Raw genomic sequence first — 23,169 nt, forward strand, 5'->3', positions numbered from 1 at the left:
TAAATGTCATGCTATAGATGAATCCATTAACCGTTAATACAACAAACAAGTGAAGATGATTTGTTCCTTTGTTTTGTGATTCAGTTCTTATTCTTTTTGCAGACTAGTGCTCTCCAGGTTTGAGATTGAGGGTGCGCAACTCGGGGAGAACTCAGTGGAGTCGGAGGAAGATGAGGAGGAGGTGTGGCTCTTCTGGAAGGACAGTAATAAAGAGATTCGTAGTAAAAGCATCAGGGAGCTGGCCCAGGATGCCAAGGAAGGCCAGAAGGAGGACAAGGAAGTGCTCAATTACTACAGGTAAGTGCTGTGCCGTTCTTTTTCGTCGTGTTGGTGACTGTTTTGTATTTCTATATTTAATTTGGGGTATACTGTATTCCAGATTGTTTACATCTGACTGTAGTTGGCTCTTAACATTACAGGTACCAGTTAAACTTGTTTGCCCGGATGTGTTTGGATCGGCAATATCTGGCAATCAACAAGATCTCCGGCCAGCTAGATGTGGATCTGATCTTGCGATGTATGTCTGATGAAGACCTGCCCTATGACCTGCGAGCGTCGTTCTGTCGAATGATGCTGCACATGCATGTGGATCGCGATCCTCAGGAGCAGGTTACACCAGTCAAATATGCACGGCTTTGGTCAGAAATCCCCTCGGAGATCGCCATTGATGAGTGAGAACGTTTCCTTCTGTGGTTCACGGGTGCATGTTTCTTTTACACATTTGAATTCCTTACAGGCTGTGTATTTATTTGTCATTTCACTTGTAGCTATGACAATGACGGCACATCCAAAGATGAAATAAAGGAGCGATTCTCGCAGACTATGGAGTTTGTTGAAAACTACCTCAGAGATGTGGTTTGCCAGAGCTTCCCTTTTGCAGACAAAGAGAAAAACAAGCTGACGTTTGAGGTCAGTGTGGTTCACACCATACGATACAAAATCACACTCACGTCTTGGTTGTCAGGCTTTGATGGTGAAATGAACAAACCTGGTAAAACCACCTATTTTCTTTGCTTAGGTGGTGAATCTGGCCAGGAACCTGATTTATTTTGGTTTCTACAACTTCAGTGACCTGCTGAGACTAACCAAGATCCTGCTGGCTATTCTAGATTGCGTCCATGTCAGCACCATTTTTCCTGTAAACAAGCTGGACAAAGGAGACGAAGGCAAAGGTAAAAGTGCCTTGGATGATTGGGGGAGGAAGTCCATAGGATGGATGTGAGGTTGATATTCATGTTTGTGCATCTGTGTGTGTGTATTTGCTTCAGGCAGTAATGTGATGAGGTCCATTCATGGCGTTGGAGAGCTGATGTCCCAAGTAGTCCTGAGAGGAGGCGGCTTCCTTCCTGCAACTTCAAGCAGCAGCTCAAACGGAAACACGGTAAAGACCCAGGTTGAACCAGAGAAACAGGACATACTCGTCATGGACACCAAGCTCAAGATCATCGAGATCCTACAGGTGAAGGACTTTCCGTGTTACATGTTTAATCCATACAAACACGTGGAGTAAGTTAAGCATAAATGTGTCTGTATATTGTATTCTGCCCTGCAGTTCATCCTGAATGTTCGTCTGGACTACAGGATCTCCTGTCTGCTATCCATCTTTAAGAGGGAGTTTGACGAGAGTAATTCTCAGAGTGAATTATCTTTAAGTGGAGCAGTCGATGGCCCAAACAACATGCCAGGTCAGATTAACCAGCATTTGCATGATATGGCATTATAGAGCGAATGACTGTGGCAGATTCTGTGCTGAAACTCTTTTACAAATGCAGGTGCTCTGGATTTTGAGCAGATAGAGGAGCAGGCAGAGGGGATCTTTGGTGGAAGGTAATCTCAGTTTAGTTGCAGAAGTTACTGGAATTCAAATAGGAGGTTTTGTCTATTTGAGTGTTTTTTCTCTGGTTCTAGTGAAGAGAACACCCCACTGGACCTGGATGATCATGGTGGTCGCACCTTCTTGAGGGTCCTGCTGCACTTGACTATGCATGACTATCCTCCTCTGGTGTCCAGAGCTCTGCATCTGCTCTTCAGGCACTTTAGCCAGAGGCAGGAGGTCCTGCAGGCATTTAAGCAGGTATCACAGCTTTACAACTCAAAACAAAAATAATCAGTAGTCATAAAATTTGCTGGGAAATTTGTGGAAATGATCTACTGTTCGGAGCTACCTAATGAAAAAACTGACATTAATATTTTCTGGAATGTGTTAAATCTGAGCGAAGGCTTTGTTTGCTAACAGGTGCAGCTGCTGGTTACGAGTCAAGATGTTGAAAACTACAAACAAATAAAGTACGACCTGGACCAGCTGCGCTCCATTGTGGAGAAGTCTGAGCTCTGGGTGTACAAGAGACAGGGGCCCGACGAGGGCATGGATGCAGGAGAGGTTTCCACCGAGCCAGATCGTAAGAAGGTACAGGAGGTTGCACCAGACTTGATACGAGATTTCCTGGAAAGCCAGCCAGCCCGTCATGAGTAAGGTGATTCTCATTCTGACTTTCATGCCGTCTTTTGCAGGGAGACGAGGGGGCTTCAGACAAACCAAAGAAAGCAGAAAGCACAAGCAGTTACAACTACAGGGTTGTAAAGGAGGTAAACAATGTTGTTACTAATGCTAAAAGATGGTCATCAATTAATTCATTTATTTTTTTCAAGTATTGTTTCATAGTCTTCAGGTAGGGCTGGGCGATATATCGAGATTTTAATATATATCGATATATTTTCAAACGCGATATGGTACGAGAAAATATCGTTTATATCGATTTTTTTTATTTTTTTTTATTTTTTATTTTTTTAATGATTTTGATATAGCTTATTTTGTGACAAATTGACTTGAATGTTTTATTTGAGATTTGCACAAATGTTTTGTTATTTGCACAACTATCAACCTCAGTTGAAAAGTCTGCCTGTTATTGTACAGTGTATTTTAATTTAATTGTTGTGCAGGAAAGGGATATTTGTTTTATTTTATTCAAGAAGCATTTTTATTCTATATATGCAGGCAGTTTATTTGTATTTCATTTGTTTTATACATGTTGATATTGTGCAGACCTCTGTTAATAAAGGTACCTGTGTGACATTTGGCACGAGGCTTTGTATTAAAACTGACTGTTTTTTTAAGGGTTTGCCTCAGAAAAAAATGAAGCTAACAGAGATGCTATGCTATAATGCTTTGGGGGAAACCCCAATTATGGCACAGAAAAAATATCGAGATATATATCGAGTATCGCCATTCAGCTAGAAAATATCGAGATATGACTTTTGGTCCATATCGCCCAGCCCTATCTTCAGGTATGTTTTCAACATAACTAATTTTGTCTTGTTTTTCCCATCAGATCCTGCTGCGACTCAGCAGGTTGTGTGTCCAAGAAGGTCTGTCAGGTAGGAAGAGCAGGAAACAGCAGCAGAGGCTGCTGAGGAACATGGGCGCTCATGCTGTGGTCCTGGAGCTATTACAGATCCCCTATGAAAAGGTATTGATGATTTTCAAGAAGACATTTTTATTTATTTTTTTCATTTTTAAGTGAACAAACCTTCACTTCAGCCATCTTAACCTCCAGGGAGAAGATATACGCATGCAGGATATCATGAAGCTTGCCCATCAGTTTCTGCAGAACTTCTGTGCAGGGAACCAGCAGAACCAAGCCCTGCTCCACAAGCACATCAACCTCTTCCTCAATCCGGGGGTGTGCCATCCGACCAGATCCTTCACCATCTCATGATTGTAACAATACAGAGAATTATTTGGATTTAAACAACAACTTAATGCGTTGCCTCTCCTCCTTTTTTTACTTTGATCTAGATCTTAGAAGCTATCACCATGCAGCACATCTTCATGAACAACTTCCAGCTGTGCAGTGAGATCAACGAGCGCGTGGTTCAACATTTTGTCCACTGCATTGAGACACACGGCCGCAACGTGCAGTACCTCAAGTTCTTACAGACCATCGTCAAAGCGGAGAACAAGTTCATCAAGAAGTGTCAAGACGTCGTCATGGCTGAGGTCGTGCCTCATTTCCACACTGTCCTTTCCCCGACATGGTCTTTCTCGGCCCTAATTGGAGTTTTTTTTTTAATTTCCTCCAACAGCTGGTGAATGCTGGAGAAGATGTTCTGATCTTCTACAATGACCGCGCGTCCTTCCAGACTCTGGTCCAGATGATGCGATCAGAGCGGGATCGCATGGATGAGAACAGTCCGCTGATGTACCACATACACCTGGTGGAGCTTTTGGCCGTCTGCACTGAGGGCAAGAACGTCTACACAGAGATAAAATGCAACTCTCTTTTACCACTGGATGACATCGTGCGAGTTGTGACCCATGAGGACTGCATCCCTGAGGTGAGATGGACACAGCTAGTCATATGTTTGTTTGTACACAGGTGTCAGCTTGGAGAGCTTTGGGATTGACCAACACACACGGAAACGTGTATTGTTTTTATGAGAGGGAATGCAAACTTTACAAAGTGGTAAAAACTTTACATTTTATGGGTTTTGAGCCTAAAATGCAGAATAACTAATGTATAGTCGCACATCGTATCTTTTCTTTTTTTTGAACACTATATTTATTGACATTTTTTTCAATTATTACAACAATACAGTTATCTGTAAATAAAATGTACAATAAAAATAAAAAAACAATGAAAGAAAAAAAAAACACAAGCATAGCAGACAAAGATACAAAGACAAAACAACAACATAAAAAAACATTACGCACAAAACTCAAAACAAATACAAAATCCCCCCTACATCATCATTCAACAGAATCATCCAGTACAGGTCCCGACGGATTACTCCTCATAAAACGCATGAACTATCCCCAGATTTCCCAAAAGTCATCAGATTTCCCTTTCATGGCATATGTCAGTTTCTCTAATGCAAGACAATTTGAGAGTTCTTTGTACCATTGCTTTATGTCTGGTTTGTTTGGGTTCTTCCAAAACAATGCTATCGAATGTTTCGCCTGGAGAAGAAAATAAGTTATCATACTCTTCTTTCTACTGTTTATTTTAAAGTTATCAGGAAATATACATAAAATACACAATTGTGGACAAATAGGAATATCTTCTGAGATAATCTGGGATAAGTTACAAATTACTTCTTTCCAAAACTTTGCGATCTTTGGGCATTGCCATAAGCAGTGAGACCCCTCTCCACGTTACACTTCACACATTGGTCCGGTATATTAGGATCAAAACGATTAAGTAGAGAGGGAGTAATATACGTTCTCATAAGCCATTTGTACTGTAATAATTTGTACCTGGTATTGATCGTCTGCGTTTGGGCTTTGTAGCAAGCCCTCTCCAAAACTTCAGCACTTATGTCTACATTCAGATCGTTACACCAGGCCAATCTTCTACACTCTGAAGATTCCTCAGACAACCTCACAAACATACCATAAACTACAGATACTTGACCACCATGAAGTATCTTTAGTTTACTGTACACAATTCTTCTTTTTATTTCTTTATGTTTATATTTTTTAAATGATACATTTGGAAAAGCAAATTTTACAATAATTTATGCTTCGTTGTACCTTAATCTTAATTTTCTAGGTGAAGATTGCTTATATCAATTTCCTCAACCACTGCTATGTGGACACTGAGGTTGAGATGAAGGAGATCTACACCTCCAACCACATGTGGAAACTCTTTGATAACTTCCTCGTTGACATTTGCAGAGTAAGCACTGTACTTGCTTTTCAAGGGGAATGTTCAATATGACCACAAAAAAAAAGAGCTGTTTTCTAACTTTTTCTCTTGTATTTAGGTATGCAACAATACCAGCGACCGCAAGCACGCAGACGGCATCCTGGAGCGATACGTGACTGAAACAGTCATGAGCATTGTCACCACCTTCTTCAGCTCACCTTTCTCTGACCAGAGTACAAGCCTGCAGGTGACCGTCTGCAGCAATGCAACTGTTCACAAGCATTTGCAATAAACAAGCAACCCTCCCCATCTTAAACAGTTTTCTGATAGAGGGTCTATATAAGGTCACTATAAGAAAGAGAATGGCACGCTTTTATATTATATTTTATATGCTGAATGTGACAAACCTGTGTCACGTCTTTGTTTTTTTTGTCTGTGTGGCTATGAGAAATGTCATCAGCTCGAACAGAATATACTGTATAGGAGCTGTCTCATGTCTCTCCAGAAAAACCCCTCAATGCAGGATTATGACTCTTAGTTTGAAGCCACAGAGTGCTTACACATTAAGTGTTTTTCACAGTGGTAAAGTCGTCGCTTACCCAGAGTTTATTCACGTAACTGATGAGGGAGAATGTTCCTCCTCTCTTCCCATTCGATTGCGTTTACCTATCTATCTACTAGGGCTGGGCGATATGGACCAAAAGTCATATCTCGATATTTTCTAGCTGAATGGCGATACTCGATATATATCTCGATATTTTTTCTGTGCCTTAATTGGGGTTTCCCCCAAAGCATTATAGCATAGCATCTCTGTTAGCTTCATTTTTTTCTGAGGCAAACCCTTAAAAAAACAGTCAGTTTTAATACAAAGCCTCGTGCCAAATGTCACACAGGTACCTTTATTAACAGAGGTCTGCACAATATCAAAATGTATAAAACAAATAAAATAAAAATAAACTGCCTGCATATATAGAATAAAAATGCTTCTTGAATAAAATAAAACAAATATCCCTTTCCTGCATAACAATTACATTAAAATACACTGCAATTAATACAATGTAGACAGTAACAGGCAGACTTTTCCACTGAGGTTGACAGTTGTGCAAATAACAAAACATTTGTGCAAATCTCAAATAAAACATTCAAGTCAATTTTTCACAAAATAAGCTATATCAAAATCATAAAAAAAAAAAAAAAAAATATATTTTTTTAAATCGATATAAACGATATTGTCTCGTACCATATCGTGTTTGAAAATATATCGATATATATTAAAATCTCGATATATTGCCCAGCCCTACTATCTACCATGATCCTCCAGAGCTGATCTGATTACTGACATAAAAGCAGTAAGTCAAGAAATGTGACTCAGTGTTCTGTTTTCTGATGAAACATTTCTCTTGTAGATATTCAGAGGTTCCCTTTTTAATTTGAAAAATGAACTTTGAGTACTTCAGAAAGAGATTCTTTGACTATCAGGACCTAAAATGGTATTTTGTCTTCTGTGTTTTATAAGGTGGTTGTTATGTGGTCTCTGTTCATATACTAAAAATCCTCTCAGTAAACTACAGTTTCTGGTGTTTTTAAAAAATAAAACACTTCATCGGAGGGCAGAGAATGATATGTGTTATCCATCTGGATTATTTTCCACGCATGTTTTTATTTCTTCACCGCTTGTGTCCTCTGCTGCAGGCTCCTATACTGAAGAAAATATTTCAGGTATTTGTTGCAGTTTTCTCCAGAACAGAAATGCAGTTTCCTTTTATGCGTTTTTGTGGGATAGAAAAAAAAAAAAAAAAAAAAAAAAAATATATATATATATATATATATATATATATATATATATATATATATATATATATATATGTATAACAGGTTTTCACAGGGTGAGAAATGGGCGAATGAGGGGTGTCCAGCAAAAATAACGAGCCAATAATAAAAAAGAGAAATATGTTGATGTTACAATATGATGTTAATTTTTAGCACGGTTTTGAGGCTTTTTATCTTACTAAAACACTACAGTCCAGCTTGTTGGTGCTGCGCAGAACAGAGCAGTGTCTTTCACGTCACTGGGGATTTTTGTCTTTCTTTTGAGACAATATGGCTAATTTATAACTCTTGGGAAAACTAACAAAGTTATCTCTTTGTGTGTGTGTGTCGTCGTCTTAGACCAGGCAGCCAGTATTTGTGCAGCTGTTGCAGGCGGTATTCCGGGTCTATCATTGCCACTGGTTGGTCCCGGTCCAGAAGGGCTCTGTTGAGAGTTGCATCAAAGTACTCTCTGATGTTGGTAAGATGGACACATTTCTCAAGCATCACTAATGTTGTAATTCCTGGTTTTAAGGTCAAAATAAGTAGGTAATTTACATGTCCATGTGAATTCACCAGCCAAAAGCAGAGCGATAGCCATCCCCGTGGACCTGGACAACCAGGTCAACAACCTGTTTGTAAAATCCAACAACATTGTGCAGAAGACGGCCATGAGCTGGAGACTGTCTGTCCGCAACGCTTCCCGCAGAGACTCTGTGGTGACCGCGTCGCGGGACTACAGGAACATCATTGAGAGGCTTCAGGTATTATCTGTGTGTGTATTTGCACTCACGCATGTCAGTTAATTTCCCCAAAGATTAACTTTGTTTCTGTGTCCGCAATGAAGGACATTGTATCAGCTCTGGAGGACCGTCTGCGTCCGTTGGTCCAGGCTGAACTGTCGGTTCTGGTGGATGTGTTGCATCGGCCCGAGTTGCTGTTTCCTGAAAACACAGACTCACGCAAGAAGTGTGAGAGTGGAGGTTTTATATGCAAGTAAGGACTGCGAGTGTCAGTGTAATTAATAACTCAATGTGTCCACTGGAAATGAGACTGAAAGACTAATATGCATGTGCAGACTGATCAAACACACCAAGCAGCTGCTGGAGGAAAATGAGGAAAGACTTTGCATCAAAGTTCTGCAAACGCTTCGGGAGATGATGACTAAAGACAGAGGTTATGGAGAGAAGGTAGGACACGCCGTTAAGAACGGCTAAAATGCATCTCCACAGTGACATGATGTTTTTTCAGGAAGTATACATCATATATATATATTAGGGATGGGCGATATGGACTAAAAAATGTATCACAATCATTTCTGGGATTTATCCCGATAACGATAAAAATGACGATAAAAAAAAATACCAATTCAACTCCACCTTTGTAACTATAAATCTATCTCACTCTCAGATCCGCCATGTTTGTTACACAAAAACGTCTTCAACGGGAATTTATCCTTCTTTCTTTCTTTCTTTGTGTCTTTCTTTCTTTCTGGCTCATTCCTTCCTTCCTTCTTTCTTTCTTTCTTTCTTTCTTTCTTTCTTTCTTTCTTTCTTTCTTTCTTTCTTTCTTTCTTTCTTTCTTTCTTTCTTTCTTTCTTTCTTTCTTTCTTTCTTTCTTTCTTTCTTTCTTTCTTTCTTTCTTTCTTTCTTTCTTTCTTTCTGGCTCATTTCTTTCTTTATTTCTTTCTTTCTTTCTTTCTGGCTAATTCCTTCCTTCCTTCCTTCCTTCCTTCCTTTCTTTCTTTCTTTCTTTCTTTCTTTCTTTCTTTCTTTCTTTCTTTCTTTCTTTCTTTCTTTCTTTCTTTCTTTCTTTCTTTCTTTCTGGCTAATTCCTTCCTTCCTTCCTTCCTTCCTTCCTTCCTTCCTTCCTTCCTTCCTTTCTTTCTTTCTTCTTTCTTTCTGGCTCATTTCTTTCTTTCTTTCTTTCTTTCTTTCTTTCTTTCTTTCTTTCGGCTTTACACAAAAACATCATCAACGGGAATTTATCGTTTTTACCGCGAGATGACAAATTCTTACCGTGAGGAATTTTTTTGACGGTTTATCGTGAACGGTAAAATATCGCCCATTCCTAATATATATTTGATCTTGCACTTTAATGCAGTAATATATTTTGAATTTGACTTGATTTGTTATGCTCAAGGATTCTTCAATACTAAACTGAGATGAATGTAACAAAGACATGATGTCCTTGTTACTAAAGCAGCAGTTTGAATCAGTATGATTTCAAATATAAGAAATTGTTATTAGATGATGTTCTCATTAACTTGTGTGGGTCCTTGTGCATGAATTTACTTGAACAAATACACGTACTGCATTTACACAATCTGTGATTATTTCAAAAGGAAGCGCCTTGTCCATTTCTCAGAAATTCTTTCAGTCACTGTCACCTTGCACTAATCCTGCTCACTTTGAAAACAGCTATTAACTAAGGTTATTCCTCTGTTCTGCTGAAGTATGCTGAATGTCCTTCCTCACATAACTAACATGTCATGCCGTATCACTGACCTCAGCTTAACCTTCCTCCTTCCTTCAGTGTTATCTAATACCTTAAACCCTCTGTTCTCTTTCAGCTCAGGGCCTTTGATGATGAGATGGATATGCCAAAGGTTGTCTCTCTTTTTCTTTTGCTCTCGCCTTTGTTTCCCTCAGCTCCTATCTGTGGTCCAACTTGAGTTCTGTGACTGCATTTTAGCAGCTGCTGTTGTTGAGTTGTACTTAGCTGGGGTTTCCGGGCACAGCTGCAAGCGAACAAGGGCAGACTAATTCTGTGTAAAACCCCTGCAGCATTGTCTGTAGATCAGCTTGGGGGGATGTGAGCTGTGGCTGCCTGCATGCTGATCAGCAGCGCTGGGTTATTCCATGTGTCGGTTAGAAGGACCGAGTTGTGTTTGTGTCTGCTCACTGTCCGCACTCTGGATGTTTGCATGTGTAAATATCTGCCCGTGTTTACCAGTATCAAGGAAGAAAAACATAGCGGGGCACATTTACTCTATATTTCAACAATAAGTCCAGCTTAAAACTGATGGCTGTGTGAAAGCAGCTCCAAATCTTTGGAATCATCTGGTCAAATTTCAAACACACCATTTTCAATAACCATTTTGAAATGACCCCCCCTTTCTTTTATGTAAATCTTGACTTTTTTTGTTTTATATTTTTGTAGGCATTGACCTTCACATTTTAAAAATAGTTCCAATATATTATATATATATATATATATATATTATATGTATTATATAATATATTTGTTATTTTATATCTGACATTGCCTCGTTCCACTGCATCTTGTAATCCGGTCTCCCCAGTCTTAGCGCCCGTACCCTCCCTGTCTGCGCTAGTGAAGGGATGCGTCTGCGACAGCGAGACACACATAATGCAAGTCAAGTGCAGGGTTTATTTTCATAAGCGGTATCGGAAAACCCAGTGCTTTTGATGTACATTAGGAGATTGTAGAGAAAGCACAGAGATGGCTCTGTTTTGGCAAATAAGCACTTGCTGGGATTAGATAATCCACTTTTTGGGAAGGTTTGATTCACTGTAATGTACGGGGGTGAAGCCGAGGTGTTCCTGTTGCCATCATGGACCGAGACACTGAGAGCTGTTCATGTACTGAAGGGACTGGAGTTGCATAGAAAGTCATATTTTTATGAATCAAATCATAATAATGATCCAAAATTCAAAAAAGGACATACATGACTGAGAATGAATTCAATAAATACAATGTGGATTAAATCCGTAATTAAATAACTCACATGAATGAAGTTTTAGTTTTTTTAATTCAAAACATTTTGTCATGGACAAGCTTTTATTAATTTCAGGGGACATTTATTAAGTAATGCTATGTTTATTTCGTCAGGAAACTTTTTTATTTCTTGGGATTTATTTTCTGATATTTAGGCTGCAATACCGCCTGTAAGTCAGACTATATTTCAAATGGAGAGCTGGTGTCCTTGTTAACAGGCTCAGATGTAGTATAGCTCTCCTTCTGAGCTCTACCTCACACTTAAAAGGTCAGTTTGTGTAAAAATATGATCCGTTTTCCCCCCGAAACCGTGTTTCTGCTCTCAGAACTAACATATGTGTACAGATGTCCTTCTGTCCAGTTTGAGCTCTTCTCCTTGTATTCAGTCTTCCGCTGTGGATGGGTACAATTTAGCTTGAATTTTGGTTTATTGATTTTTGATTGCTGTAAAAAAAAAAAATAGTCTCAGCCAGTAGTTTAGTGCAGGTATGATCAACACCCGTTCCTTCAGGTTTGCTCATTTCCCTCACACCGTCATCTTCATACTGCTGGTGGCTCTCTTGGTTAAGCAGCGCTGCTTCAGCCAGCTTGGTGGATTTAAAAGGAAAATTGTCACTACTTTTATTCAGTAATTTTTAACATTATTAAATGTAATACTGTACAATTACATTTTATTTATATAGCGTCTATTACTACAGAAGTTGTCTCTAGGAGCTTTCCAGAGACCCAGAACATGACCCCCGAGCAATTATCACATAAACAATGGCAGGTAAAAACTCCTCTAGTGGGAGAAAAATCTTAAGCCAAACAGTGGCAAGAAAATCTCTCCTTTAGGAAGGAAGAAACCTTGAGCAGGACATGGGGGTCCATTAACCATTTGATTAATGGATGAGTTACATAAACCACTGTATATTTTATGGTTGGCAGTGATGGCTGCATATATTAAAAAATGTGGACAAGGAAAAATAAAAGGTGTACATGCTAGTAGTCTGTGTTCCACAGGGAAACAATAAGGTGACATCAGTGAATTTGCCATCAATGTTAGAGTGATGGTCTTAATCTGGCCAGAAGTTTCACTGTTGCTAATGTGACAAGCTGTACACAAATAAGCAGTAACCCTTGGCCCATCTCCTTGCTGCACCTGTCTCTGTTTTGGTCGCTCTACTCGTCATACTACATTCCCTCAGCCTGCAGATGCATACAAATATGAGAGAAACAAACCATGTAGTAAACGATAGCGATGGGGCATCCACATGGTTATTTAGGTTTTCAGCTAATATTGTGGTGTGATGCCTGAAAAGTTTCTTCTTTTTTTTTTAACACCATGTTTCCGCAACCATTAAGCTCAGCTGCGGGTGCAAATATTTGCATCTCACTAAAACCCATTTCTTAAAGGACCACACCAGGTATAACAGAATATCATATACAAAGAAGATAAAAATAATAATTTGCCCTATGCTGCCTCTACTGCTCACAGTAGGTTGTATGTAACAGAACGTTCAAATTAAAAGTAAAATGACCAAAGTAGATGAAAAAAGAAAAAAAAGAAATGATCTGGGGCCTCATTTATAAAGCTTCCGTGCGCACAAAACAGGGCTTGAAAGATGCGCACGCCACCTTTTACGCAAAGGTTGGGATTTAAAACGAAAAACTGAACGGGAAAATGTGCGTATCTTTACGCAAACTTTGATCCTAGCGCACAAACTTTTTGAAGATATGGGGAACTGGCGATGCAGACGGTGAGGTGGTGAAATGAAGCCAGATTCATGTCATACTTTTAATGTCATCACATATCAGACTTATAATATAATAGTGCTGATCGTGTCCCTCTGTGTTTGAAGCACAGCGTCAGCACTGGGTTCGCTCTGGTGCTGCAGCCGCGGTGCAGGACACGCCGTGGCGGGAACCTCCTCGTTAGGGATGGGCGGTATGGACTAAAAAATGTATCATGATTATTTCTGGCATTTATCCCGATAACGATAAAAATGACGATAAAAAAAATATCAATTCAACTCCACCTTTTTAACTATGAATCTATCTCGCTCTCAGATCCGCCATGTTTGTCATCAATGGGAATTTATCTTTCTTTCTTTCTTTCTTTCTTTCTTTCTTTCTTTCTTTCTTTCTTTCTTTCTTTCTTTCTTTCTTTCTTTCTTTCTTTCTTTCTTTCTTTCTTTCTTTCTTTCTTTCTTTCTTTCCTTCCTTCCTTCTTTTTTCCCTTCCTTCTTTTTTCCCTTCCTTCTTCCCTTCCTCTTTTCTCCCTTCCTTCCTCCTTTCCTTGTTTTCTCCCTTCCTTCTCCCCTTTCCTTTCTTCCTTCTTTTTTCTCCTTCCTTCCTTCCTTCCTTCCTTCCTTCCTTCCTTCCTTCCTTCCTTCCTTCCTTCCTTCCTTCCATAAATCAGCTTTACACAAAAACATCATCAACGGGAATTTGTCGTTTTTACCGCGACATGACAAATTCTTATCGTGAGGAATTTTTTTGACGATATATCGTGAACGGTAAAATATCGCCCATTCCTACTCCTCGTCACCCACCACTTCCAACTGTAGAGTGACTGAGGACATAACAAATAAGTGCCGGGCCACTCTCCTCTTGGCCTCCACCTTCAGATCGCACCACTTCTTTTTTATTTCTGCCACAGATCTGTCCGTGGCACTCACGGCGTTTAGCGCAGCAACGATGTACTGTATTGTTAATGATGCCACTACTGTGACCACCAAATAATGTTGTTTTCCTGGCCTCCACCTCATCCACAACATCTCAATCTCGGTCTCCATGAAATTTAGTGGCACAGTGGCCTGGCTCGATTTATTTTTTTTTGTGCGCACGCCATTTTCGGCTTTTGAGCGCACGTACACTTCTACTATGAATCCTACGCACTCTTTTATAAATGAGGCCCCTGGTCTTTACCAGCTTTTAGGATTAGCGTGGACTAAGTCCGTTGTTTGTGGTTCCACAGGAATTAGGAGGGTAAGTAGCAGGTGGTTGTTGCAAATCATGTGTGTTTGATTAATTGAGCTACGGCAAGTGCGAGCACCGCTATAAAAGAAAATGTTCTGGCAATTTCCTGGTCTAGAGATTTCAGAAAAATGGAGAGAATATTCACAAAGGACAAAGCATTCAATCTTCCCACTAGTGTGTCCCAGCAAGCTCACCGCAAGATTGGACTCTGCAATTCTTGAATAAAATGTAAAAGATTCAAAATCCCAAACTCAAACTGTACAGGACTCGGTTAGCATGAAAAATGTTAGTTCAAGCCGGAGAAAGACTGAACTTGTTTGGAAGGGCCCTAAAGGGAGAGATGCAGAGTTGCGTCTATACAAATCACAAGACTGCTGGAACATTGTCCCAATGACGCATAAGTTAGAGATGTTTTTGTTTGACTGTCGAAGCTCGGCTAATATCGGGTCATAGAACAGGAAAAGGATCTGAAATATAACACCGCAGCAACAGCATGGCTGAGAAGAAAATAGTCAAATGTTGCAACATCAAAAAGTCAAAGGTCAGACCTCAACCCTGTTGAACTGCAGGACCTCAAGAAAACGCTGCGTCAACTAAAACCTGTTTCACAAAAAAAGAACACACTGCCAAGTGTGTTTCTGTGAACTTTTGAATCATGAGATGAACGTAATTTTCCTACACAGGCCTTGAGGTTAACTTTAATTGACCCTATAATGAAAAGGTTGATTATGTCAGTTGTTGTTTATTAGAAGCTGTATTAGCTTAATTTGAAGATTTAATAAATTTATATGGTATTAAAGTCCTGATGTACAAAACCTCAGACATCAGAACATTTACGTGTGTACAATTATGGTTAAGCACTCTTAATATTATTTATCAAAGATTGTAAGTATATATCTACGATATGTGTGCATGTTATATATGTGCACAACCACAAACCCTCTTCACCTGTTTTGCATAAGTGAGATTTTAACCATTAGGCTGCAAAACCTGCATAATTCTCTTTGCATTCATACAGGTGTTTTATCTCGTCTCTGGCTTTTGTAGGGTGTTTCCCCTGTGTTTCACTTAGAGACCAATAGGGGGCACTGTGACTGCGCTCTGTGTCTGTGTGTGAGTATTAATGAATGTGAGAGGCTGTGGCAGTCATTGAGGCTGTGTCCTAGTTTTCCTTGCCTCTGAGCTGCACGATTCCTGGGTCCTTGCCAACTCTGCACTGGGGTTACATAAGAACCAGCCTTTTTTTTTCTTTCCTGGAACTCAGCCCTGCTGCTGATGTGTGACCTTCAACAGTAATTGCCAATAAAAGTGTAGAGGAGCTGTTTACCCCTTCTTGCATGTGTGCATGCATGTGTGTGTGTGTGTATGCACACTCGTGTATAAATGCAGATTTAGAAAGAAGGGAGTGGTTGTTTGGTGGGTGTTTTTAATGAGACTTGTCTTGTCAAGTGTTATGTTTGTCTGTCTACACATGAAAAAGCAGCTGTGGTGTGACACTAAAACAGTCGAGCAGAATCCTTTACCGCCTTTCCTTTTTCCTAATTTGCCTCTATTGAACTATTGTGATACGATTCCTGGAATACGGTACTCCCCACATCCGCTCACACCCTTTTTCATGGAGATACAAACACACGCCCACTCTGTTTAAACTTAATGAAGTTGGTTGTTAATGTTTCCCTGCATGTGATATGAAAATGATTTTCACTTTTTGACACGTTTAGATGTATGAGGAGGAAAAAAAATAGCAAGACACAGGACTGAAGAGGAAAGGGGACCATATGTGCACTTATTTCACAGGAAACATGATTAATATGGGTCGCATGAGGTGGGGTGATGCAATAGTCCTGTGCAGGTTTTTGCGTTTTTAATAAACCTCTCTGGTTTGTGCATGCATCCATTTCTGACTGAAGACGGAGTCGGAGGACCTCAAGATATGCAGCGCTGGGTCTCTTACTCTCAGGCCTCCCTCTTTACCTGCGATTCATGTCTGCCCTCTTATTGATAATTAAATTTCTCTCTTCTCACTTGTCTTCCATAAACAGAAGAAAGTCAGAAGGCAATTGGCTTCCTAATTTATTTATTTATTTTCCCCCCAATTCACTAAACACATTTTCTCCGGCCGTCTCAGCAGGGCTGTACCGTCTCTGGTCAAGACAAGAAAACAAAACTAATTTCAGAGGTTTGGCTTAGAAGTAGGTCATTTTCCATGAAAATGAGAGCGCAGAGTCTTCGAATTTAGTCTGATCTTCTGTCTGCACATAACAAGCCCTCAAGTGGTAAACCCAAGTTTTCATGTCATCCACCACGGGTTTAAACATGACTCAGTCTCAGGCTGCAAAGATTCAGAGACATGTTTATTTCTGCACTTTCTAAAAGAAACAAGGTTGTCTTGTGCGTGTATGTGTACATGTATATTTCCTCTAGTGTTGATCTTAGAGGTGCGAGACTGATCAGGGGTTTGCCCTGGGGAGATTCCAGTTTGGTGAAATACCCCGGGGCGGATGTGGCGGCGTTGCGGGGTTACTCTGTGGTGTCTGTGGTGGAGCTGGGGATGATTAGCTGCACACACTGTACCAACTCTGATCAGCATATTGCTCTGCGGTTTAATGTGGTCACTAGCTTTAAGAGTCTTCTGAAAGATGTTGCTCCTCTAGGGTGTCGGTACTCGCCACATGAACTGAACTCAAGCTCGGTGTCATATGCAGCTCTGGCTCAAACTGTTTTTTGGAATTGCCAGAAAGGAGTTTTTGACGTCATGATACTAAACACAAAGCAGCTCAAGTTGTGACTGGCCAATGTTGAACCTGACGCAAATGGTTTTCTCACGTGAGACTAATCTGATACTGTTGAAAAATTATGTGACACTTTCTACTGAAAAAGAACGTTTTTGTCAGGAACTCACATGAACCAAAGTATGATATCCGTCTTTCTGCTGTCGCCTGTTGTTTAAAAGCCTGTCGCCTCCATCTGAAGGACAGACATGTTATACTTAAAACTGATGTATAATATTTACAAAGCTGGAAAAAAAGTGTTTCTGAATTTAGGGGAGGTCTTGTTTTTTAGATGTCAAATGTTTTAAGATTGGAAGAGACGCATACTGTGTATACTAGGGGTAAAGATTACGTGGGCTGTGTCGACTACTACTCTTTTTCTCTCTCTCTCTCCTCTGATCCACCTGCAGGTTGGCAGGTTGCATATTTTTTTTGAAGACTTCCAGGGCTTTTAATGATGCTTAGATCCATAAGTAATCAATGATAAAACACGAAGAATTCCTTGCATCCAAACAAGGCCCACGGGATATATTTACGATTTTAAAAACCCCATGAAGCCTGAACTTTGTGGTTTCTGGCCAGGCGGGGGAGGTAGCTGGCTCCTATATTGGCCCAAATTCTGATTTTCAGAAGACATCATTCAATCCAGGTACCAAGCTAAACAAACAAAGCCTGGAACTGGTGCTAAAACTGAACTCTTTCCCTAAACTAAGGTCACAACACATGGCTCATTCATGATCCACTCAGGTCGCTTTCAAACGCCCTCATTCAGAAGAAAAATATGCTGTGTCCAAACTGGCCCAAGTCCACCATAAAATCCAGCTAAATCTGACAGCCCTACTAGACTAGAGTTACTAGGCATATGCCACAACACAACCACATGAGTAGACACAAATCTGAGAGATTTCCACTTGACTTACATAGACATGTTTATCAGTGTTATCAAGAAAACCAGTGGAGGAAATCATTTTTTCGAAGGGTGGCAGTTAAAAAGCAAGTAAATCTCCCACTGTACTGTGGATTTTTCTTTAATGTCTTCACAGAATAACTTCCAAGCATGGTCTGCCTCTGTTATTATCCACTTAAAAAGTTCATGTCTTGTCCATCTTTTTTTCTTAAAACGCGTTTGTAACAGTTGTGTTTTATCTGGGATTGAGCTCCAGTGCAATTCTGATGCCTTTCTGTGGTAATCATCTTATTCTGGGTTTAGTGAAGACATCAAGACAAGATATTCAGTAAAAAATAAGGCCAGAGCCTTCTTCATACTTGCGTGCTTTCACTTAATTTCACTCGTACTTTTATGTGCTTTTGATGACGGATTGCCGCAAACAGCTCCCTGTCGCTGGTTTAGTGGCCTAGTTCCATTTGAATTGATTATGCAACGCTAAATCCATCATCCCGTGCCCCTCCCCTGCCCCCTTCTAATAAGTCCTTTTACATAACAATAGATGTGGAGCAGCATCTTTTTACCAGTTTCAGTTTTCATTAGTCTCCACAAACTGTACATTGTGTGCAGGTGCTGAAATGTCATCTGACGTGAGGAAGGTGGAAAATGGAAGGTGGGAAAACAACACCTCGCTGTGTTTTGACACTAAAATTTTTAGGTTTCGCTTTACCTTGACCGGAATATGGTTCAAACAGAAAACTGCTCACCTTTCGATCACTCAATGCTGACTTTAACTTTAAGTTGCAGTGTGGTTTTGGTTTTTAGTCAGTTATTTTTTTTCATAAATGGTGAGAAGAATTTGGCATTTGCTAAATTGGCCAATTCTTCTTTCCTGCATGTGCCGTGGTGTTGATGGTTATTAGGTACATTCAAACCGAACTGTTCTAAGGTGTCTGTCAGGTTTATGGACAACGTGAGCTTCTTTTCGTGTTCGGTTTGCGCTGCAAAAATGCAGTTGCAGTTGCATGTTTGCCAGCCAGTGGGTCGGAGACCAGTCACTTCAGTTCTCCATCTGGGTTTTTAGAAGCCAAAGTTGAGATTTTGTTATTTTCATGACCAACTTTATACTAGTTTTATTTAATGGTGGTTCCTCTCTGTTGCAATTTAGCTTTCTGGTCCAATCAGCATGCGGTTGGGCCACAGATGCTTCATGGCAGGAAAGTACCAGCTGCGGTGCAGATACAAAAAAAGTGTCTACACTGCAGGTGAAACTGCCTCCAATAGTTAAAAAAAAGAAAAGAAAAGTTTCCTGTCATACTGTGAAGTCGTTGGTCTTCCCAAAGTTGTTGTTTCCATCTAAGACATTATGTTTCTTGTTTTAAATGAGATTTAAAATTTACTGTATGCAAGCTAGGATCATTTGTCTTAATTTAAATGTGCAGTACAGTATGTGTTTGCAGAATATGTTTCAAAAATATGTTGGTTTTTTCAGTGTAATTAATCAGCTAAGATAGTCAAATCTCCTCTTAAAATTCTGTTTTGTCATACAATTTATAGACTTAAAAAAAATTCTGTGTTTGAAAGTGTACGGTAGTTTGAAGGTAGTTGTCTGCATGGTCATGGTCATGCAGGTGGTTAATTCCTAAAGAAGGGAAAGTAAATAAAAAGTCTGCAAGGAGCACAAGTCCATATGATAAAGAAACAGTTGCCCTGGAAATAAAATAACCTTCATGATTAAGCAGCAAGCCATGAATACCTTCAAGGATGAAGGTTCTTGTGTTTCCTGGTCAGCAATGAAAGGAAATCAACAACATACGCTTGTAGAATATCTAAGATCAGAACAGCCAGATCTGACTACGGGCGGCTTAAATGGAGGTGTAAAATGACCATTTACAGTATTTATGATTTAACAGCAGGCAGAAGCTAGCATTCTACTGAACAGATATGTCCGTTAAAACCTACAATGTCGAAATTCAGCAATGATCTTAACATGCAGTCAAAAAAGCTTTATTGGCTGAAGCGATGTCGTCTCGCCGCAGGCCAAGACGGCACACAAACTCAGTCCTGCTGAGGGTTTTTTATTTTCTAAAGGCAAGACTAAAGACAGAGAGACCCCACAACAATGGGAAGTTTCTGGAGTGACCCGTGGAGGGATTGTACTCGGGGATGTTTAAAAAAAAAAAAAAAAAAAACTGTTGCTGGTGTATAAGCTAAGAAGTCCTGCCAATAATTGACTTAAATAGATTTAAAAGAAAACCATTGAATATTGATTGTAGTGTTTCACTATGTCCAATTACTTTTGACCATCTAAACTTTGTGTGTGTTACATCTGGCATCCACTGATGCACTTGCTCAAGCCAAAACAGAGTGTTTAAGAGCCGAAAACAAGTAATTATCAACATGTTAGCAGTCTTGAATGCAGGACACAAACAATAAAGTTAATAGGATTCAACATGAAGGATCTACTCACCCTGAATGTGTTTTTATTATTTCATTTAATAGACAGCACTGTACACACTATTTGTCTCTGCTCTAAATCCTCCACAGCCATAATGCTGCAACAGTTTCTGACCCAGCAGTAAAAGCATGGCAACTCACACCGAAGAGACCTTTGCATGGCAACTTGAAACAGCTATACATGATGTAGTAATTAATCTGACAATTGCTCTCCTTGTGCTGCATGAATACTAACTCTGTGTCTGTGTTGATGTGCCTGCCCTGCTCACTGCACCCAGCCGCTGGATCAGAATCAGCCCGTGAAACTGTTGGCGGACCAGAAGAGGGTACGTATTTGAAACGGCATGGCGGCTCAACTGAAAACTGCAGCTTTTTGTTTCTGATTGTTGCTCAGCTTCAGAGCTTTGAATCATACCCAGTGAATACTTGTGTTTTAATCAAGATAGACAATGTCACGTTTCCCTCTGGGCTCTCTCTGTAGTGTTGATGGCAAAACTTAAGATGTTGAGTCGATCCCATCATTTAATATAATAAATGTAGTAACATTACATTTGTTTAATAGCAGTCTAGGCTTTGAATAATACACCAGTAGTGCCGTGTATCTGTTTTTAAAGGATAAATTGCCTTTTTTCAAAGGTTGACATAATTTCCTGAGGTGTTAATGAAGTGTCAGTGTCATGTTTTAGTTGAAATACCACAAGGATAAAGTACAAAAGCTCCCTTTTTTGCCATTTTTTACACAGCTGGTTTAAGTGGCTGGAGTCAGCCGCTCAACTCCAAACCATCCACTTATTCCACAGAATGTGCATTCAACTTAAACATTAAACTGTGCATTAGGTTCCTACTTGGTAGGTAAAGCAAAAGCAGCATAATGAGAATTTGGGTGGAAATTAAGATGGAGAGCAGGATAATTGCAAAGGGTTACATCTGGTTTGTTAGTCTGACATAAAGGAAGGCAAAAAAATAAAATAAAGAATTTCCTTTCCTTAAATGACCACTTGGGGGTGGCTCCAAAAGGGGCACTATCTTCATTGACCCCTAAAAACTGGCCTGGTAGCTGGCTAGCAGCCCTGGATTACACCAAGCTGGTCTTCACCTGGGGTCGAGCCCTGGGCCGAGCTGGTTATGTCTCGTCTGCCTGGTGCAGACGCATGACCCTCACAATATAAGACCAGCCTTCCAGGGTCCAGGTCGTAGTTGCAGTTTAACCGCTGGTGCTGCCGAGGCTTAGATAGCGGAGCTTGACCGGAGTTCTGACAGTCCTCATTTGAGCTCTCGCGGTTCTTGTGTCAGACGTCGCGACCGAAATGACCTCTGAAACGAGGTCAGAATGAATGTAAGATTAATTAACATTCGGTAACATCAGTTAACATAACAATGAGCCAATTTTAGCTAAAATATGTATCTTGTGTTACGTGGTGACATAGATGGTTCAATCTGAGACTGCCAGGCTCGTTTGTTCCAACCATTAGCACATTTTTGGATTACGGTAACTGGGATTGGGCGGAATAATTTCTTTCCGCTTGAATAATTGGCTCCAAAGCTTTTCTTCAGAAACCTCTGGGTGAAATTCACAGAAGATTTGAGAGTTGTCTTGTTCCTGTAATACAGGTCTGTGATGTCACAGTACCCTACAAATCAAAACCAGCTCACTTATTTTTTCCAACCTAAGGCATGCCAAATAAATTGGACAGCACTATGTTATATTAGTTTTTGAGTTGGACTTGACACACCCACATAAATGGTTCAAGCACAAAAAAGAAAATAATGTTTTCATTAAAAAAATAAATAAAATGTTTCATTATTTTTTTTCTTTTAAATTAAAACAAATTTATTTAAGTTTAGGAATATAAGTTTAACACCTTGTCAGTTTGCTCATCCTTGACGTCAAGTTTGTGTTGACAGTTTTACGTTTTACATTATTCTTTAAGGTAAAACCTTAAACTAAGGGTTTAAAGCAGCACAATGTAACTTTCAGCTTTTGTTGAGTTTGGCGGCCCCTTTGGACAAAAGCGGTAGTGCTTTACCAGTAGTGTGGAAGGGTTCCTACCATGCACCTCAAAGTTACATAGTGCCAGTGAAGGTGATACAGACCCCTCAGACCATGACAGAGGTGTCATTAAACCTGTTGGAAGTTGATGTACCATCACAATGACTCTGGAAATATGATATTAAGGTGGAAAAGTTACAATGTGCTGCTTTAAGTAATTTCTCGGGAATGTCAAAGAAATATTTGTCTGGTGAGAGCAGGGAATATTTTCTGATGTCAACCGATAATACTTTCCCATTGTGCCCAATAAATAGAGTTGATTAACCTTCCAATCAGGAAAAAAGATAACGGTGTTCTTCACACCACTTACATAAACTAATCTTGACCCTGGAGCATAAATATGGAAGGGAGCTTACATAATTTCTCTGTCGTCTCTCAAAGACCACCCACAGCCGACAATAATTTGCACATCATGGCACACAAATGCAAAATTGCCCTTCTCTTTCATTTTCTTCACTTTATCCCATGGGAGGTCTGTCAGGTAGCTATGGGCTGTGGTTGCCATAACAACAGCAAAGTCGTGCTGCCGACTGCTCAGCAGCAATGAGTCACAGTGTGGGAGGGCTGCCCTCAGGTCTGCCTAAGTGAAAACCTGGGACCTCACATTGTCACTGCACAGGGTCACTGTTCCCATAATAGACACGTCGTGTGGGTGGCAGACGGCAATAAACTTTACACTATGCATCAAAGTTTTCTTGTGCACAAAATTTCTGAAAATGTTAAATATTTAGAGTGTTGATTCTCCAGGGCAATCAATTACAGGGTGTGACCGTGATGGCAGGCAGGCTATAATCTTCTGAGACTGGGGTGTTTTGAACTGCATGAAAAACTGAAATGCACAATATATCA

General features: G+C 40.0%; 1 protein-coding gene across 3 annotated transcripts in view; it reads left to right on the forward strand.

Moving 5' to 3' along the window:
• itpr1a (inositol 1,4,5-trisphosphate receptor, type 1a) overlaps nucleotides 1–23,169 on the forward strand; it is an 88,363-nt gene that overhangs the window by 35,023 nt on the left and 30,171 nt on the right. Inside the window, exons 19-40 of one of the 3 annotated variants that reach the window (XM_061727549.1) lie at nucleotides 103–297; nucleotides 420–671; nucleotides 768–909; nucleotides 1,019–1,172; nucleotides 1,269–1,459; nucleotides 1,553–1,685; nucleotides 1,773–1,827; nucleotides 1,909–2,074; nucleotides 2,237–2,407; nucleotides 2,512–2,586; nucleotides 3,330–3,467; nucleotides 3,555–3,680; nucleotides 3,797–3,997; nucleotides 4,084–4,335; nucleotides 5,550–5,675; nucleotides 5,764–5,892; nucleotides 7,815–7,935; nucleotides 8,034–8,218; nucleotides 8,302–8,450; nucleotides 8,533–8,644; nucleotides 10,027–10,062; nucleotides 20,549–20,596. In XM_061727549.1, the coding sequence (XP_061583533.1) occupies nucleotides 103–297; nucleotides 420–671; nucleotides 768–909; nucleotides 1,019–1,172; nucleotides 1,269–1,459; nucleotides 1,553–1,685; nucleotides 1,773–1,827; nucleotides 1,909–2,074; nucleotides 2,237–2,407; nucleotides 2,512–2,586; nucleotides 3,330–3,467; nucleotides 3,555–3,680; nucleotides 3,797–3,997; nucleotides 4,084–4,335; nucleotides 5,550–5,675; nucleotides 5,764–5,892; nucleotides 7,815–7,935; nucleotides 8,034–8,218; nucleotides 8,302–8,450; nucleotides 8,533–8,644; nucleotides 10,027–10,062; nucleotides 20,549–20,596 (3,157 nt within the window). The remainder of the gene's footprint in view (nucleotides 1–102; nucleotides 298–419; nucleotides 672–767; nucleotides 910–1,018; nucleotides 1,173–1,268; nucleotides 1,460–1,552; nucleotides 1,686–1,772; nucleotides 1,828–1,908; nucleotides 2,075–2,236; nucleotides 2,408–2,511; nucleotides 2,587–3,329; nucleotides 3,468–3,554; nucleotides 3,681–3,796; nucleotides 3,998–4,083; nucleotides 4,336–5,549; nucleotides 5,676–5,763; nucleotides 5,893–7,814; nucleotides 7,936–8,033; nucleotides 8,219–8,301; nucleotides 8,451–8,532; nucleotides 8,645–10,026; nucleotides 10,063–20,548; nucleotides 20,597–23,169) is intronic. The other 2 variants (XM_061727550.1, XM_061727551.1) reach the window with 2 other exon arrangements.

The sequence above is a fragment of the Cololabis saira genome, chromosome 8 (assembly GCF_033807715.1).
Source record: "Cololabis saira isolate AMF1-May2022 chromosome 8, fColSai1.1, whole genome shotgun sequence".
Classification (NCBI taxonomy): domain Eukaryota; kingdom Metazoa; phylum Chordata; class Actinopteri; order Beloniformes; family Belonidae; genus Cololabis; species Cololabis saira.